General features: G+C 49.0%; 1 protein-coding gene across 1 annotated transcript in view; it reads left to right on the plus strand.

Annotated features, from left to right (window-relative positions):
* Positions 1 to 1,707: 1,707 nt before the first annotated feature.
* ACTN2 (actinin alpha 2) overlaps positions 1,708 to 18,596 on the plus strand; it is a 61,553-nt gene continuing 44,664 nt past the window's right edge. Inside the window, exon 1 of the mRNA XM_072971042.1 lies at positions 1,708 to 1,833. Coding sequence (XP_072827143.1) covers positions 1,708 to 1,833 — 126 coding nt within the window. The remainder of the gene's footprint in view (positions 1,834 to 18,596) is intronic.

Raw genomic sequence — 18,596 nt, forward strand, 5'->3', positions numbered from 1 at the left:
CTCTCTCTGCACAGCTTTCTCTTCTTCTGCAATCAGCTTTAGGCAGTAAGCTGGGGAAGTCAGACTTCTCGTGTCATTTACTTCCTGCCTCTCAGGGACCGTCATCCTTCCTTGCCTGATGGTCAAGATCTTAAAAAGCTTTGCTTAATGTATTCCCTACCCCCACCCCCAGATTTTACTTGTTTCAGGCAGGATTGTAAATCTGCTGTCTTTTAATACATCTCATCTGGAAGCCAAGGTCCTCACAATTTTTGAAGCCTAATGTTAACAGTTTTTGTAATTGTTGGTCCAGTTTCTAATAGCTTAAATTCACTCATACACTTCTTTGGAGATTATGATTTTAACCCAGAATTTAAACTTTAAACTTTAAACTTTGACTTTAAATCCAAGCGATTAGCTCAGTCACTCTTTCTAAGGAACTTTGTCCCATCAACAAGTATTTGAGCACCTACTGTGTAGCAGGCACATTTCTAGTTGCTGGGGGTTACAGCTGTGAACAAGATCCCTGGCCTCAGGAGGTTCATCTTCTAGTGGGTACGTCTTAAAAAATCTTAGCGTGATGTATTTGCTAATTTGTCAAGCCTTTCTGCAGGAAGCTCAAAACAGTAAAACTAAGTGATGTAAAAATTCGAAGGAACAATGGTAAATCCAGGCACACTTTCAGCTTGAAACCCGTCAACAAATTGTTAGCCCTGAACCACAGTTGCATCTGTGGGCAACTGGCATGCAATCTGGACATGAGGTGCGGGAGGCAAGTGCCCTCCTGCCTGTCAGCTAGCCTCTGGATTCCCAGCACCTGACACAGCGTCTGGGTAAGAGAAGGTGCTTAAAGCGATGACAAAAATTCAACCTCCTCTTCAAGGGCCCTCATCTTGGCTCCTGCAGGGGCATGCCTGACGGGACACAGCTAGCCAGCACCAAGGGATGAAAAGGCTTAAGTGCGATGCATGGGGGAGATGGAAATGTAACCTGAAGCAGGCTGCGGTCCTCCATTGTCAGTTCTTTTAAATTTACGACCGGCAGGTGAGAGCCGACACTTCCTGCCTTTGCTTTGGTTCCTGACTTTTTTTTTTAACAGGGTTGGTCCAAGTCGCTTGCCTTGATTTCCCCAGGCGAGGGCAGGGAGGAGAGGATGAAGAAAGAGGGGCTTCTGTGGCTGCTAAACGTCACTTGTTTACGGTCGTAGTATGTGTGTGGTGTCTCTGAATACGTGGAAATCTACGGAAAACGTGAACATGCCGGACAGCTGGGACGTGCCGGGGGCGCGGTGGGGGGTGGGTCAGGGCCCCGGGCCCCGTGCGTGTCTCCTCTGGTCCGCGCGCATCCTCGGCTCCGCTCATCCGCCCGGGGCCCGCGAGCCGGAGGGTGGGCGGGCGGCGGGGGCCGGTGCCGGCGGCCGCCGTGCGCGGCGCGGCGCGGGGGGCGCGGGGGGCGCGGGGCCGCGGCGCCAACGGGCCCCGGCTCGGCACGTGCGGGGAGCGGCGGGGCGGGGCCGGGGGCGGGGCCGGGCGGGGGCGCGGCCCGGGCGCCACGTGACGGGCGGCGCGGGTATTAAGCGGCGCGGCGGCGGCTCGCAGCCCGAGCTGGTGCTTCGCCCGCGACCCAGCGCCCCGGCCCGCCGCCCCGAGAGGACCGCGCGAAGGCGACCCGCGCCCGCCCGCCCGCGTCTCCGCCCGCCGCCCGCCCGTCCGCCGAGCCCCGAGCACCATGAACCAGGTCGAGCCCGGCGTGCAGTACAACTACGTGTACGAGGATGACGAGTACATGATCCAGGAGGAGGAGTGGGACCGCGACCTGCTCCTGGACCCCGCCTGGGAGAAGCAGCAGAGGAAGGTCAGCCGGGCCGCGCGCCGGGCCCTCCCCGCGGGGCGCGGGGGGCCGTGCGGACTGGGGTGGAGGGGGCCGGGGGGTCGGGGGTCCTCGTAGCCCCGCGCCCCGGTGGAAAGGAGCACACGTCCAGGGACGGGCGGGAGACGGCGCGTCGTGGGCGCGCGTGTGCGTGGGCGCGCGGGTGGACCGGGAGACTTCTCAGCCAGGAATGTCGAAGGGAGAACGGTGCGTGTGTTTCTCTTTGAACCTGCTTTAGGCCAGCATCGGAAAGAGGCTCTACCCCTCTACCCCTTGAGTCTGTGACCTTGGCCACAGTTGTGTCTCCTTACCTCCGTACCCCCACCTCAGTATCTCCCCAAATGAAAGAGGTCGAAGGAACAGCAGCCTCGTTCCCGTTCGCATAGGGCTGCCCCCAAGAGGAATTGAAAATCGTTTGTGGAATGTTTGGGGCTCCCTGGAGAGGGATGCTGTGTGAACAGTCACCCACCCATCAAACAGCAGTTATTTCACACTCTATTTATGGTTCATTGAGGTAAGCACCCAGGGACGAGGGAGTCAGCCAGCTCTAAAAGTTCCCTGCCCATCTTGCTTGGCGCTCTCCGGGGGCCCAATGGAACATTCCACTATTGCAAGGTTTCCTCCTGATCCCCTTGGCTGGAACAAGTGGGGAGTGCTCACGGCCCGGAGCCTGGCGGGGTCAGGCATGCCAGCACAGACCTGCTCACCCCGCTGTGTGATGACAGCGTTGTGGCAAAGGCCAAGTGCCCTGTGCTTTCCCCCCTGTTTTTCTGGGGGTGGGGCAGAGTGGGTTTCCCTTCTAAGGGCCTGCGCCTCAGTGGATGACCTCCGTTGACCATATGTGTGCATGGGAGCGCTCTGGAGCTGCCGCCGTGGGCCGTTGTCTGGTGCTACCTGGGGAATCTGTGTTTTGACTCCACAGTCAAACGCATGCATCCCATACTCCCTGAAACAGCGTTAGCTGAGGGAGAGAGGGCACTCTGGGCAGTTATCAATAATCGTTTGGTTTTTTTCTTTTTTTTTTTTGGTTATATGTAAAATAACCATGATATCTTCAAATGAAGATTTTTCTTTTGTTGGCTAGTCTCCCTCTTAAAAAAATTACTGTAATTATTTTAAATATCTAATTTCGGTCCATTTCATCCTCCACCCTAGTTTCCTAAGACTTCTATCATTCCTGCAGTCTTGGAAACAACAGAGTGACATGTGGAAGCTGAGTCTACAAAGGAAAATAAAATGCCAAACCTTCTGCAGTTTTTTAAGTGATTTCCTGTGAGGGAAACGCATGGCCTGAGGATCATTAATGTGTTATCTGGGCTAGTGAAGGATCATCAATCAGAAAAAAAAGTAAAAAAAAGAAAAAGAAGAAAGCTTTAATTTTTAGCACTGAGCATTTCTTTTTAAAAAAATTTTCCCACAATTTTAATTACTACACTTTTTCATGGATTTTTTTTAAAAAAAATCCTGTCTTTGTTTCAAAGATTATTTTTTTTCTTATGAGAAACAGTAAAATAGCTAAGGAATTAGACAGGTAGTCTGCTCATCATCTGGGAAAGTAACGCTCTAGTCACTGGTTTCTGTTGATTTTTTTTAAATTATGGTACATAGCAGGATTGAGTTAAGCTGTGTTTCCAAAGGCCACATTGACATATGCCTGTTGTCAAATACGAATTTTGTTATATTCACAATGTTTCTGGATATGATTTCATTGTAACTTTTTAAGTTTGGGGTTCCAATATTGTGAATATATTGTTAAAGTTGCATAGCACTTGAAGTATATTATTACGAAACAGACGTACATTCTGATCCCAGTACAGTGCTAAAAAGTTTAAAGTGAGAATTCCATTCTTTTCTTAGATAGATAGATTGAGTGTTGGAGACGTTGGGGAAAAACAAAACAGAGCCAAACGTTCCATTAGGACACAGGCCTGAAGAGACCAGAAGACACTCTTCCTTGTGCTTTTGGTCCAAACCCGCTCAGGTCAGTAAAATAATATTGAACTGTGAGCTCAGCACAGCCGGAGCAGTGGCCTCTATTTATGTCCCATGAGGCAGGCTGCTGGAACAGGACGAGGATGAAATGCCATTGTTTCTATTGTGGGCCACCTTCTCCACACTTGCCATTTCAGTGATATGCTGGGTATGAGGTCTGTCAACAGATGCTGGTAACACATGATGACGTCTGTGGCGTTATAATGGATGCGGTGCCTAATTATATCCACAGTTCAGAGAGTCTCAGGGGCTGTGGTAATCCTTGCTCTCTGGTGTGGAATTCCTCCCTACAGGACTTGGTACAAGTCTAATGCTGTGTGTGTGTGTGTGTGTGTGAGTTGAGAGAGTTTTCTTTTACATAAAATTAACCATTACATTTTTTGGTGGGGGAGGTAAATAGATTTATTAATTGTTTTTTAATGGAGGTACTGGGGATTGAACCCAGGACCTCGTGCATGCCAAGCATGTGCTCTACCACTGAGCTGTCCCCTCCCCTACCGTTACACTTGGAAGTGTACAGTACAGCCATGTTATGTACAGTCACATTGTTGTGCAGCCCAGATCCACAGCTCTTTTCATCTTGCACAAGTAGGCTCTGTATGCCCAGCGAACAAGCACTTTCTTTTCCTCCCGCCCCCCCGCCCCTGTCAACCACCATTCTACTTCCTGTCTCTACGAATTACTCCCCCAGGTACCTCCTGTAACTGGAGTCATACACTGTTCATCCTTTTGTGTCTGGCTCATTTAGCTGAGCATAATGTCTTCCAGGTTCATCTGTGTTGTGTCGTGTGTCAGAATGTCCTTCCTTTTCAAGGCTGAATAATATTTCTCTGAATGTGTGCACCACATTTTGTTTGTCCATTCATCCATCAACGCACACATGGGTTGCCTCTCCCTTTTGGTTACTGTGAATAATGCTGCTGTGATCGTGGGGGTCCAGACAGCTCCTCACGATCCTGTTCTCAGTGTTTTTTGGTTGCATACCTGGCAGTGGAATTTTGGAATCTTGTGGCAGTCACTGGTTTTCAATTTTTTGAGGACATGTAGTGCATTTTCCAAAAGGAGGCCATTAGAAGATGTTGAATTTACCTTCTCAAAGTGCTCCCCTTCCTTGTTTTGGGGGTGTTCAAGAATATGTACCGTCACATGAAGTAGGCCCTCTCTAGTGGACTTTCGGTGTTGGGGAGCGAGCGTCTCCTGGAGGCAAGGGGTGCTTTGGGCCGTGAGGTCAGCTGCGGCCTAATTGGGAGCTGGCCGGCCGGCGCAGCGATGCCGGCTATGTGAGCTATCTCCGCGCTGTCCTTCACCGCCCTGCCAGGCTAGAACAGACCTTTTAAGGAAATGGCTGTATTTCGCTACGTGAAGCATCCTTGCATCCTTAATCTGTGTCGGGCTGGATGGTGGATAAACGTTTCTACCTGTTGTTGGCAGCATGAGAGGGTCGCTCATTTCTTCTGCCTTCAGAATTCTGATTCGTTGTCATTGTTCTGAAGAAACCCAGGTTCTTCTGCACACTCCTAGTTCAGGTGGACGACTCACCGTCCACCTCTGAGCACCTGCTGCCTGACCTATCATCCGGGCTGAAATGTGGCCGCGTGGGGCCAGGCAGCGTGGAAGGAGGCTTGTGCGGGCGGGTCCGGATTAAAGGAGAGCCCGGAACCTGCCAGCTGCCCCTCGGTGTCCCGAGCAGCAGCTGCTGGTTACTAAGGCACAAGGTGGAGGCTCCTCTCCCCGGCCCAGGGGAGGCCGCTCTTGCAGGACATTTTCCGGGGGCGAAAAGGCACTAATTGTTCCATCAAGGTGAACGGTTAACGAAAAGCTCGTGAAACATCTCAGATTCGTACGCCCCAGAGGAGTCTCAGCCGTCTGGTGCTCTCTGGTCGTAATCAAGTCACTAAACCCATCAAGTTTCTGTTTCTTCAGCTAGAAGGTACAGCTAAGTGATCCCTGTCTTTCCTGCCTCCCAGGGTTTTTCGGAATCAGATGGTCAAACTAGTTTATGTCCAAGCGGCTTTGTCCACCGACAGTGATACTGCGATTGTGGTTATCCTTGTGCAGCAGGCGCCTCTTTGTGTCATCGGCGGTGTCGTGGTGATCAGCACCCTGCTTGGACTTGTCAGGGATGATGTTCATGATCTGTTCCTTAGTGACGTGGATGTACTTGTGTGTGTGTGTGTGTGTGGTGAAATGCACATGACATAAACCGTACCGTTTTAACCGTTTCTAGGTGTGCGGTTCAGCGACAGTAATCCATTCACGTGATGGTGCAGCTGTCCCCACCGTCCATCTCCTGGACTCTTCCCCCCCTCCCCAAATGAAAGTCTGTGTCTGTTCAGCAGTAACCTCCCAATGCCCCCCGCCCCCAGGTGTGCTTTACACACTTGAACACTTAGAACGTGAGGAATTGTTTTTTGTTTTGTTTTGGGAGGGAGGTAATTAGGTCTGTATTTGTTCATTTAATTTCTAAGGGAGGGAGTGGGGATTGAACCCAGGACCTCATGCATGTTAGGCAAACGCTGTACCGCTGAGCTCTACCCTCCCTCCGAGAATTGTTTACTACTAAGTGCCAGGTGCTTGCTGTGTAAAGAGCAAAAATTATAGGCGGTCAAGTAAGGGAAACCATTGTGGGTGAGAATAATGGGGAAAGGGCTTTATAAGAGACTAGAGCCTTAATTTGAGTAATAACTAAACATTAGCGGAGTGGAGAGGGGAGAGAAACAGAGCATTCCTGGCTCGAGAAATAAAGTCAACAGCTTATTATGGGTTTATTTTAGGGGGTGGGGAGGGAGTGGTAAGTGGGATGTTGTAACAATAAGGTGTTCATGTGACCCTTTAGCGCTGTCCAAGCACCCTCACATCTGTGTTTCATGGGACCCCCTTCTCCACCCTCTGAGACAGAGCTGAGGGGACAGGCTTAGAGAGGTAAGAGAGTAGACAGAGGAGGCAGCCAAGGGGGCTCCCAACACCCAGCTCTTCAGTCCTGGGTGTATCTTCTGTTCACCATGTATCTGAGGAAGTAGACGGAAGACGTGGGCTTTCCTGAAGCTAAAGATGCAGATTCAGATGGAGAGAAAACTGCATAGGTGAACTAGGGCCAGGTGATGGGGGACCCTGGCTGCCGGGGTGGGTGTGGACTTCATTCTCCAAGCACTGCTGAGCTCTGGTGGGTTTTGAGCTAGGAGGAGCCATGCTTAAAGCAGAGTATTCTTGGCAGAATAAATTGGAGTGGGCACAGGCCTGAGGTGGGGGACCCAGGCAGAAGCCCCTTAAGGGACCATACCTTGGAAGTGGTGGCTTAGAGAAGCAGTGGTGAGGAAGGCATCAATGTGACAGTGATCAGAAGGGATTGTAAAAAGTATTACATAACCCCGTGTTGTTCCGTAGCACGCTGTTGTATAAATCCAGATGAGAAGACACCACCTCACCATGAGCAATCCTGGACTTAAAACTCTAGAGAGTGGTATTGACAAGTAACAGGCAAACTAATGTGGAGAGTCTGCTCGTCCACCAGGAGGCTGTGTCTGGACGGGAAGCCAGACGTTTATGGATGTGTCTGTCAGTGCAGTGCTTGTGTCTAGCCTGTGCTGTCCAGAGAGTTGTGGATGGGCAGGCTTGTAAAGGCGGAATCTTGTATGAGCCCTAAGACGCCTGCCCCAGAGGGGCGTTGTTCTCAAGACGCCCTTGGCGGCGAGGGAGAACCTCAGGGGCAGGAGTGTAAGATGGATCATCTCTCTCTGCATCCTCTTTTAGACACCGTGATGTGTCCTGGGGTCGGCCCTGCCCCTTCAGCCAGATTCCCCCAGGGAGAAACCTGACCCCCCCCCCCAGATAAGGTTTTCCGAGAGCGTGGGAGGAGGAGGAGAACTCTTAGCTGGGAGATGTAATTAACGCGGCTTCAGAGACCTGTCAGGAAGCCCTGCAGTCGGTCGGTTGCCGCAGCTGGGAGACACCTGCGGAGGCGGCGCAGCGCCGGGCGGGTGGGGGAGCCCCCGCCGAGCAGAGGCTTTGACGCGGAGGAGCCCGTTGGAGGACAGTCAGCGCCGCACCGCTGTTGCCCTGGGAACCGTGGTGCCGATCTCCGGAGAGAACAGAAAGCGAAGGTGGGGGAAGCTTGCTGACTACTGTGCTAGACGAATTGCAAAGGAGGGGAGATCGTGAGGCCAAGAAGTGGGTCTTCCTAAAGAAGTTGAAGGACGCTTTTGACACCCGCACCCACCTGCCTGAGCACGTGCGTGCACAACGCCCCGCCCCCCAGTTTTCTAGATCAGAAACTAGAGGCACCGAAGAGCGGGACAGACATGGGGCGCAGGCACGGCCGCTCTTGCTTCCGTCCAGTCCTGCTGGGGCGGGGCTGGAGAACGGAGCTGACACCCCCTTGGGCTTTCAGGAGCTGCCAGCTTCGTCCCAGGGACAGGACGGTCCGTGAGAAGCGCAGAGGAGGCACCCCAGTTCACCGCGGCTGGCGGAAGGAAGAGGAGGCATTTCCAAGGCGCCTCCTGCACGTTCCCCGCCGCGGCGCGTGGGAGCATCTTCCTCCCTGGTACCCAAGTGGGGGCCTGGAAGTCACCTTGGCGCCTCCCCCTCTCCCCGCAGTCCTCGGGCCGTCCCCTCCTCCCGTGACTGACGTGCCCTGAGGCCCTCCTGCCTGGACGGGGCGGCGGCCCTGCTCCGTCCGCTTCCACACCTCGAGCTCCTCTCCGGGCTCTTCTCCCCGATGCTGCAGGGATGTTCTAAGACGCAAGCCTGGTCACGGAACCCCGCTTCAGGTTCCTCTGTGGTTCTGTGCCGCCCTCAGGAGGGAGCTCAGCCCCTCTGGCGGGGGTGTGGGCGGCCCGCTGGGCCGGCCTGTGTCTGCTCCTCCTCCCCCCGCGAGTTCTCACGGAGTCGAGGTGCCGGGCTGCCCCTGTGCCTGACCGCCGAGCCCCGCCTCGCCCTCCCACCCTGGGAGCGCTTCCTCCTCGAGGACGCGGGTCACTCGGTCTCACCACCCGCCCGCCAGGGATGGTGAGCAGTGCCCCTCTCTGTCCCCGCCCCCACACCTGCGCAGAGGCTGCACTCGCACTTGTGAAATAAGGACCTACGAGTCATATTTCTGAAAAGACCTTAGTGCAGTGAACTTTCTTTTTTGCAAGCTTTTTAACTCCTTGAGCTACAGATGTATTAACTGCAACTCGTACTTGTAGTCTAATGCCTTTGAAAAATGTTTTCTCAAAGCGTTCTCTCAAGTTCCCCAAATGATGGAGGCCTCTGACTTAGTTCTTATGCCAAGACTGAGCCTACAAAGATGACCTGTTTAATTAAAAAAAAAGAGACTCACAATTTAGACATTCAGGGAATTTAAAAGAAAAATCCAACATGTAGATTAATTTAAATGATACAAATGTGCCATCCTTTTAATGAACAAAGTTCTGGTAACCTAAATTTGATTTGAACTGATGTTTTTGTCCAGATTGACAGCCTTTGCCCACATAATAAAGAAAATTCCAAAATTCACTTATGATGCAGACAAGTATAAATTTAAACTTGTGTTTCTGCATGTGAGACACAGTAAGACGACAGTTTTTGGAAGACGTGGAAGGCTTCCCAGTCGTGGAGTTGGAAAGGAAGGAGGCGATACAGGTGGTTCTGCAGAGTGTGTGTGCCTCGGGGCAAGGGTCAGCCTGAGCAGTCTTGGTATGAACCAAATCCCAGACGACAGGGTTAGCGTGGCTTTGAGTCGCCCTGTTTTGTGTGTGTGTTTTTGCTGAGGGATAAATGTGTTAGTCGTCGTCTCTAGAAATGACTATACAATGAAAATAGATTCTTGTTAGCATCCGTTACAGCCTTTTCATTAAAAGGCATGCTCTCCTGGGGGGAAAAAAAAAACCCTCATGTATTAGAGGTTGTGAGGACCCAATGGACAAGTAGGTGAATATGAGATTAGGGGAAAATGAGAACAGTGTTCAGTATGGAAGGTATGACTGAGTCTTATACAGATAATTATAACCGGGCCTGCCAAATCAAGAAATCCTATCTATTAGAGTCATGAGGAGTCTTTAAGTTACTTCATTATTATCAAACAAGATGTGAAGATAATAATTATTTCAAAGGTAGATAATCTCTATCTCATTGCTTTTTAGTAGGATTTTAAGATATTTTATATGTACTGGGTTGAATCCTATGACATTTTTAATACTGACCAGTTTTACCTTCAAAAATTGCAGTTTCTCATTGTGGTTCAACCCGGTGAAACCACTTTACTGCCCCCGTCCCACTGTATTTGAGGTCCACAGAATAGCCAACCCCTGAAAGTGAGTTCAAGTCATTTCTAGGTTTATCTCTAGTGCCTTTGTTATTCGTCTGGGTTAGTAAGGGGATGGTTACGTTTTGCAGAAGTTAAATATGTGAGATTTGGATTGAGGGCTTGAGAGCTGATGGAAATACCGGGGGAGGGGGGGTCAAGCCTACAGATCGAGGCTTCGGAGCTACCTGCTCGGAGCCCGTGGCTGCCGCCGGTGGGGCGATCCAGCGGGAGGCCTACCTGGGAGGCGCGGCGGGCAGCTGAAGTCCAGGCGGGGATTACCTGAACGTGGGTGAAGACGTGAATTTTTTGGATGACTTGGAACCACTGGAACTGTTGAAATGTCTTCAATTTTCTTCCTGGAGAAATCTCACCTTGGTATCCCATTGGAGCCCCACCATTCTGTCAGAATCTGGCATTTGAATTGGTTTGGTCGCTGGAACAGAAACCCGGGGATTTGGCACCTTGGAATGGGAGCTCTTGCAGCTCCTGAGATAAGTTATGCTTTCACAGGAAGTGAAAAGCTGTAAGAAATTATCGTGGTGGGGTGCTCACGTCTGTGACCTAAGATCCTGCATTTGGAGTGGCCAGGGAGGGGCTTGACTGAGGAAGACTTTATTGAAAATTCGTAAGGACTACTGAAGAAAGCAGTTTCGTGACTGAAAAATACTCGTTCCATGTTAACATACCAAATGTAGAATTTAACCACAGAGTTGGTTTCCCTTTTCTGTTTTATCATTTATAAAACTAAGGAAGTGAAATGAATTATTGTCCTCATTGAAGTGTTTTGTTTTAAGGTTTTTTTAAAAAATATGATTGGTATTTTGGATGTTGGAGGGTATCAGTCATGAAGACCTTTAGAAGACACGTACAGAGTTGTAATCAGTTTGGAGATTAGCCACAGAGGGTAATATTTTTCTATCTTAAAACAGATGCCTTTTGGAGGGGAGGCGGGGGTGAGGATCAGCTCAGGCTGGAATGTGGGGAGGAGATGTTAGTTGGAAAAATGCAAACCATGTGTTTTACGTTTTGTGCACAGTATAATTTCTCTTCTGTAGTTGCAATTTATGAAATAGGAAGTGGCCAATGATTTCATTGCGTACCTTTCCTGTTAAATTTTGGGACAGAAGTTTTGTTTTGTTTTTTTTTCAGTATAACAACAAAAAGTATTCCAATAAGATAGTGAAAGTGATATTTTAATATGTGGATTTTTGTCAGCTGATTAAAAAAAAAAAGAGGGGAGGAGTGATTTGGCACATGGTCCCTAGCATCCTAAGCCATTCCCTCTAGACACAGCAGCTATTTCTCGAGAATTTCCGGGCACCATTTTCACCGTAGGTATTATTTTCTTTGATCGTCACACCAGTCTTAAGAGATGAGTACTGGGATCCTCATTTTTCAATTAGGGAAGTAAAGTGACTTGCCTGAGGGTGGTCAAGGGTGGGGAAGTGGTGGCTGGAAAATGCAGACAGAATTTGGTCTAAATTACAAAGACATTCTCTTTTACAACTGCAGTTTTATACAATATAGAGGGTGCTAATTATTCTGTTGCATATTTTGGTCCCCAAGTGGCAGAGCTAAATTTTGGATCCAGGCTGCTTTGCTCCAAAGGTGGTACTTTCTAACCACTAAACTTTTTCCCTTTTTGTTGCTTTCTGCTCAGAGTTTTAACCAGCCACCCAGACCAAAAGCCTGGAATTGAGTCTTTCTCATTTTTCACTTGTCCAAAACCTATTGCCCTTGCGGAAGAGTGTGTCTGAATTTTGAATTTCTAAACGGCAACTAGGGGAACACCTGATAAGAATGAGAAGGCTAAATTTCGAGACGTGGAAAATACTGTCACCCCAAGGTTTCCTCCCAGTCAGGCTCTGGCTGGTGCTGGGTCCCGCAGAAGTGCCCGAGGAAAGGCCCAGGAAACCTCTCGAACAGAGGCTTGTAGGATGGGCCGTTGCGGGCACGTCTCTGGGATGAACTGCTGGGCAGTCTGACATAGTTCCAGAAGAGGCTGGTGCTCAGATGCCTGAGTATTTGAATCAGCCCCCTTTCGGAAGCAGAAAATGAGACTTCAAGGGGCGAGCGCGGAGATCAGTCCCCCTCCTGCACCGTGGTGCCCTGGGGACAGGCGCGCTCTCCCAGGTTTGGCAAATGGCTGTGCCCAGGACTCCCTTCACTTTCTATGTGAAAAATCCTGCTTTTCTTAGATTTCTTTAACTTTTCAGTATGGAGCAGGTCAAACATACCCAAAAGCCGGAGGATGTAGGATGCAGTGAGTCCTTCTGAGTCCCGCTGGCCAAGGAAAACCCAGGTGTCACCAATAGGGGACGTCTGGTTATTTTTTTCTCCCCAGCTTTTTTGAGGCATCATTGACAAATAAAAAATTGTACCTATTTAAAGTGTGTCCAGTGTTTTGATAAACGGGTACGTTGTGAAATAACGACCAGGGGATCTCCAGTTCTAAAAGGGAAAAAAAATGTTGACGTTCAAGGAGAAATGTGGAAGCAGCACTGCCGGTAGGCTGACAGTTGCCTTCCCTGTTTTGAAACACCTCTCTCCTCCCTGCAGACCCCACGCCGTTGGGCTGCGCCGGCCCCTTGCCGCTCTACTTGGGAGCCTCTCCTACCCTCCTGCTCCTAATAATTTCTCATGCCGTTAATGTTATGATTGTCTATTCCTAAAAGTCAAAGAGCACCAAGACCTGCCTTTCCAGAGATCACCGATATTTTAAGGATGACCTTTTTAAGACAGCAACGCTGTTGTCTGATTCCGGAAAGGACCCTCATGGTGAGTTTCAGGCTTGAAAGGAAAAGAGGGTGGACTTGAGCTAAGAGAGCACGTGGGGCAGAGGGGGAGCCTCTGGACGTCTGGGACCCTGGTTGTGGCCCCGTGTAGGGGCAGGACCGATGGGATCCATGCAGTGTTAGGAGGGGCTTCTCTCCTCCTCCTGCAGGTGCGTCCTGTGAACCCACCCTGTAACCTCCTTCAGGTTCATCCGTCTAGGCCCCTCTTTGCTCCTGCGACCACCGCTTTTACTGCTTGGAGTGGCGAGCTTGAATTTGAGACAGGAGGTGGAAACGGTGTCTTAAGACGCTGAATTTGATCCTTCTGCATCTTTATTTCCGCCTCCACCCCCGGAGTGCAGCCGGAGGCAGGAGCACAACAGACACTTGAAGGGTTCTTGGGGAGAGATTATTTTTAGGGACAGTCTTGCCAAGACGGCTTCCGGAGATTTTATTTAGACACAGATTAGGCCTCCACCTGCTCAGGTATGTGGATTTCTAGGGGAGCTCTGGAAGGCATGGGGGGCTCCCTGCATGCAACAGTTCTAGGCCACCTCATTCTTCACAAAGATTCATTTCATTTTATTTTTTCCCCTCAGCTTTATTGAGATACACTTAGGGGGAAGGTATACCTCAGGGATAGAGCACATGCTTAGCAGGCATGAGGTCCTGGGTTCAATCCCCAGTCCCTCCATTAAATAAATAAACAAACAAATATATAAACCTAATTGCCTCCCCCCAAAAGAAGTTAACACAACATTGTAAACCATTGTAAACCAACTGTACTTCAATTGAAAAAAAAAGGAGATCTAATTGACACATAACACTGTGTAAGTTTAAGGTGTCCAGTGTGTCACCCATCTCTCAGATTCTCTGCTCTTTATGACAGCACATGAGGAAGGAGGGTGGAGTGGCTCCAGAGGTAAGTGACCCTCCCTCCAGGTTTTCCCAGGACACTCCCAGCTGTGGCTGTTGTCCCAGAGGAACTAAAAATAGCATCCCCTTTTACTCTCACACGTGGTCCAGCTTAGACTCCAGACTCTGTGGTCAGTCAGTTTGGAGGAGATAGACAAGGTTAACAGAAGGTTGACACCCAACTAATTTATGTATCAGACACTAATGCCTTTTCTTAAGAACTGGCCTAGAGGGAGGCGGGTATAGCTCACATGGCAGAGCATGTGCTTAGCATGCGCAAGGTCCTGGGTTCAATCCCCAGTACTTCCAACAAAATAAATAAATAAACCTAATTACCTCTCTGCTACATAAAAAATAAAATGAAATAAAAACTGGCCTATTTCTGAATTTGACAAAAGTGCAAATATTGGTGAAATGAGAGTTCTAAAACTTCGATAGATTTAAATACCAGAGTCTGGTCATTTCTGAATCTTCTAACTCGTGAATCCTCTAGAAGACCATGTCCTGCAGCCAGCGGTGGGAGTGAGCCCTGTGTCTCCGGGGGAGTCGAACCACCGAGCCCGCTGGAGGCCTCCCGAGGGCCGGGTTCCCCTCTGAAACACGTGTCATCGCCACCCTTTGGGTACTTTGTGTGCTACCTCTGTCGTTTTATAAACACTCTGACTATGCAGACTTCAGTGTAAATTTCCCCTTATTTCCGTGAGACACAGGTGGGGTGGAAACCGCTGGGGTCCTCTGGGGAGCTGGTGGGGAGGCCGGAAGAAGGCTGTCAGACGTCCCTGGTGGGTGACAGTGGGTTCTGTTCCAGGAACTGGTATCTAGGTGACCGGGTACTGGGGACTCCCGGAGGTTCCCATTCTGAGGCCCTAGGACTCGGACAGTGTGTATCTTCTCCAGGAGCCTTTTAAATGTGATGTTACAGTAGGGATTTCAGTGTCAAACTTAAAAAATCTCGCGGTAGCACTTCGTTGAGTGATGCCCTGCAGAGAGCTGGAGTCGCTGGAGGACACCCGATTTAAGTAGTCTTTCTTTTTCGGGTAGAAACACGCAGGGTGGGTGACGTCAGGCTAGCCAGCATCATCACAGACGACCAGGGAGGCGCGGAGAGGGTGGCCTCGCAAGCCGTTTATACTTGCCCCAACTATTCTTTCAAGATACGTTTTTAAATAATCACCTAAGTTGTACGTGGTCGCTGCGGGAAATATGCATAAGAAAGTTTAAAAAGTCGCAGCATAGAGAAAACTAGGGTTACTGTTTTGCCGTGTTGCCTGCCGCGTGGCTTAATGCTGTAGCGTAGAAGCATATGTTTACGTATTTTATCCTGCGTAACTGTCTAAACTGCTCAGGGTCTTTATTACCTGTTTTGATGAACACTTTCCACTCAACATGAGCCCCAGGGAAGAACTTTAAAAACACTTTTTTTTTTTTTGAGGGACTGGGGATTGAACCCAGGGCCTCACTCATGCTAATAAGCACGCGCTCTACCACTGAGCTGTTCCCACCCCCTGGGAAGAACGTCTTGTTGGAGGAAATTGCAGCCCGGTCCCCTCCAGCTCCCCTGTTTTTGGCCCTTCTGTTATCCAGAGCTTTTGCCGCATGGAGAGCAAACCTGCTGATGTACCTAATGGGCGGCTGGTCCTCACCCAGAACTGTGCTCTGGCCCAGGACGCCGATGCAGAGTACGGTGTGTTACAGAGCACTGGTCTGTGCAAAATGGACACTTCGGTCCCCCTGTGTGGGCAGCCGTGTATTTGGGTCCCTGAAAACAGGAACAGAATGGTGAACTCGAGTGAAAGAGTATTGACTTTGCTGTGTGTGAAGTACAAGCTGCTTCCCCAGTTGCCGGGATGGGCTGGGGGTGGAGAAACATCGGCGTGCTTTTCTTGAAGCTGGAGTTCATCCTCTGAAGGAGATTGGTACAAGCACAGTGCCTGTTACTGTTGCCTGAAGCCAAGCAACAGTTGGGTCTGCCCGGTCAGAGCCAGGACGCACCATAATTACCCAGGCTCCAAGGGGACAGGTTATTTGGGGAAGCGTAGCTCAGGAGCAATTGTATGTAAGGCTGTTTTGGGGAGCCTGAGATGCTCGCTTACCCAGAAAGTCCTCAGAGGAATTCTCCACGGAGGTTGTGCCAGCCTGGGGGAGGCAGGTGTGACCCCACAGAACTCCCAGCCGCTGGCTAAGTCAGGCTCTTGGCCTTGGGACATCTTTCAGCTCGGATGACCCTGGTACCAGTCGCTTTCATGTGGTTCTTTGAGCTTACCATTAAGAAATTAATACTACAGAGCAAAAACGACTTAAACTTCGATTCTGTAGATATTTGGTTTGGTTAGTTTAACACACGCTTTTGGTCCTAAAATAGTTTGGGAAGCATCTTTTTCTAATCTTCACCTTTTTTTTTTCATGTAACAGTTAAAATGAGGAGTTTCATCAAGATCACTTGTAAACTGTCCTTTAAAAGACAGAATGCTGTAACATTATTTTATTTTTATTTTTTACTTTTTTATTTTTAGTTTTTTGGTTCCTTTATAATACTTTTTTTTTTAAATAATTGAAGTACAGTCAGTTACAATGTGTCAGTTTCTGGTGTACAGCACAATGTCCCAGTCATGCATATACACACGTATATTCATTTTCATATTCTTTTTCATTAAAGGTTATTATAAGATATTGAATATAGTTTCCTGTGTATTTTTTTATGATGGAGATTTTGTTTCAAGAATTTTAAACCATCCCTTGGAATTAAAGTGGAGGCGGTGTGGATGGTGGACTGGGTTCGGGAGTCAGTGGCTCAGAGAAGTGTTCGATGTCCTTGCTGTGTTGCTCACCTCCACTTGGGAGATTACAGAGATGAAAAGGAAGGGTCAGGGGAATGAGTAACAAGGACTCCTGGAAGTGGTAATAAAATGTTTGTAGGGGACTTCCGTGAGCTGGGAGGAAATTAACAGGTGGAAATGCTTTAGCTTCTAGATGAACGTAAGACTTTTTTATGAAACAGAGAAAGTGCTAAATAATTCAACCCAAATCCAGTATTATTTATGGCAACCTGTATAAGAGGGAACACGGGGACACACGTTGGGTTTTAAATGGAGAGTTTGACATGAAAAAGGAATGCCGTAAGCTGAGCCTCTGGACAGCTGTCGTTTCACAGGACAAGGGAGGAACGGCAGGTTTCAGTTAGCGCGGTGTGTCATTCTTGCGTGTAGTCACCATCTGCCTCCGTCGAACTCAGTAATGTTTAGACCAGAATAGTGAAGATTTTAGCCTATTTGAATGTTGACTTCTTTTTAGAAGAAAAACTATTACAAGGCAGTTTGTACATAAGGGAAAAATCACGACTGTGAGACAAATGTAAAAATAAATGCATGTTAGAGATGTGAATTAACGGACCGAGAACACCGGGGACGAGTTACAACCTGTTCAGAGGAGAAGCAGAAGGGCCACGTTTACAGTTCGGGAGTAGAGAAGTTCACGTCCGGATGGTGCAGACCTCCCTGTGGGAGGAAGGAGGGTGGTCCCAAATGAACACAGCGCGTCTCTCATCTGTACACAAGACGAGACAAGTTTGGGATGGATGGAGTTGCAGAGTAGCAGAGAAAGGGCCGCCGCAGACCTCCCCGTCGAAGCTCAGAGTCTCCCGAGCATGAAGTACCTTGTTTAGCTGTTTCCTCATTCCAGAGGCCGCAACGTTAATCTCTGCCATCCTTTCTGGGAGTTCGGGAGCAAACTCCACATAGCACACAGGTCATCCCTTAAACCAAAACAAGTCTGGGCTACACTTGGCTGTAAAACAAAAAGGGAAAACTGAAGAGCATCTTTTCCCGGTTACACAGCCTCAGCACAGAGTTTTGAGTGGGTTTCTGAACCTCCAGGGACTAAATGGAAGTCAGTTGTGTGAGCCTGGTGATTAAAACTTTTGATTGCTGTCTTTTTTTAAATGTCTTCTGATTTTTAATAGGTTTTTTCTGAAGTATAGTTGGTTTACAATGTTGTGCCAATTTCTGGTGCACAGCATCATGTTTCGGTCATACATGTACATACATATATTCCTTTTCATTATAGTCTATTGCAAGGTAGTGAATATAGTTCCCTATGCTGTACAGTGGGACATTATTGTTTATCTATTTTATATATGGTAGTTAATATCTGCAAATCCCCAAATCCCAATTCATCCTTTCTCACCTCCTCTTCCCCCTGGTAACCATAAGTTTGTTTTCTATGTCTGTGAGTCCGTTTTGTAAATAAGTTCATTTGTGTCATTTTTTTAGATTCCACATGCAGGTGATATCATATGGTGTTTTTCTTTCATACGGAATTTAGAGCGAAAAGTACCATATGATTGCTGTCTTCTTTGATCTGTCCCGGAAAGTCTGTCAAATAAGATGTTATTTAACGAAGTTACTGAGTGCCACTGTGTTCCAGGCACCATCTAGAACACAAAACCAAGATCCCCGCTTCTCTGTGTGTCACGGCCATGGGTGTTTTTAGACTGCTCCAGGTGGTGGTGTCACACACCAGGTACTTCTGACAGGCTTCTCCCTGCTTCCCTGCCAAGTCCTTAAAGGTTCCGGTGGTGACAGCCCCATTTGAGCTGCCAGTCGGCTCTGATGCCCTTGACGAGAGGTCGAGGTCGTTAGGTGTTCTCACACTGGCTGGAAAGGGGTCCTGCCTCCTGCTTGCGGGCGGTGTCTGTGGGGATGAATCAGTGGGAGAAGGCTGCCTCTCTTTTTTCCTTCTTAGTTTGCCTTTCTCAGTAATTAAGTTTCTGTTTGTGAGCATCCCTG

The sequence above is a fragment of the Vicugna pacos genome, chromosome 11, assembly GCF_048564905.1.
Source record: "Vicugna pacos chromosome 11, VicPac4, whole genome shotgun sequence".
Lineage (NCBI taxonomy): Eukaryota > Metazoa > Chordata > Mammalia > Artiodactyla > Camelidae > Vicugna > Vicugna pacos.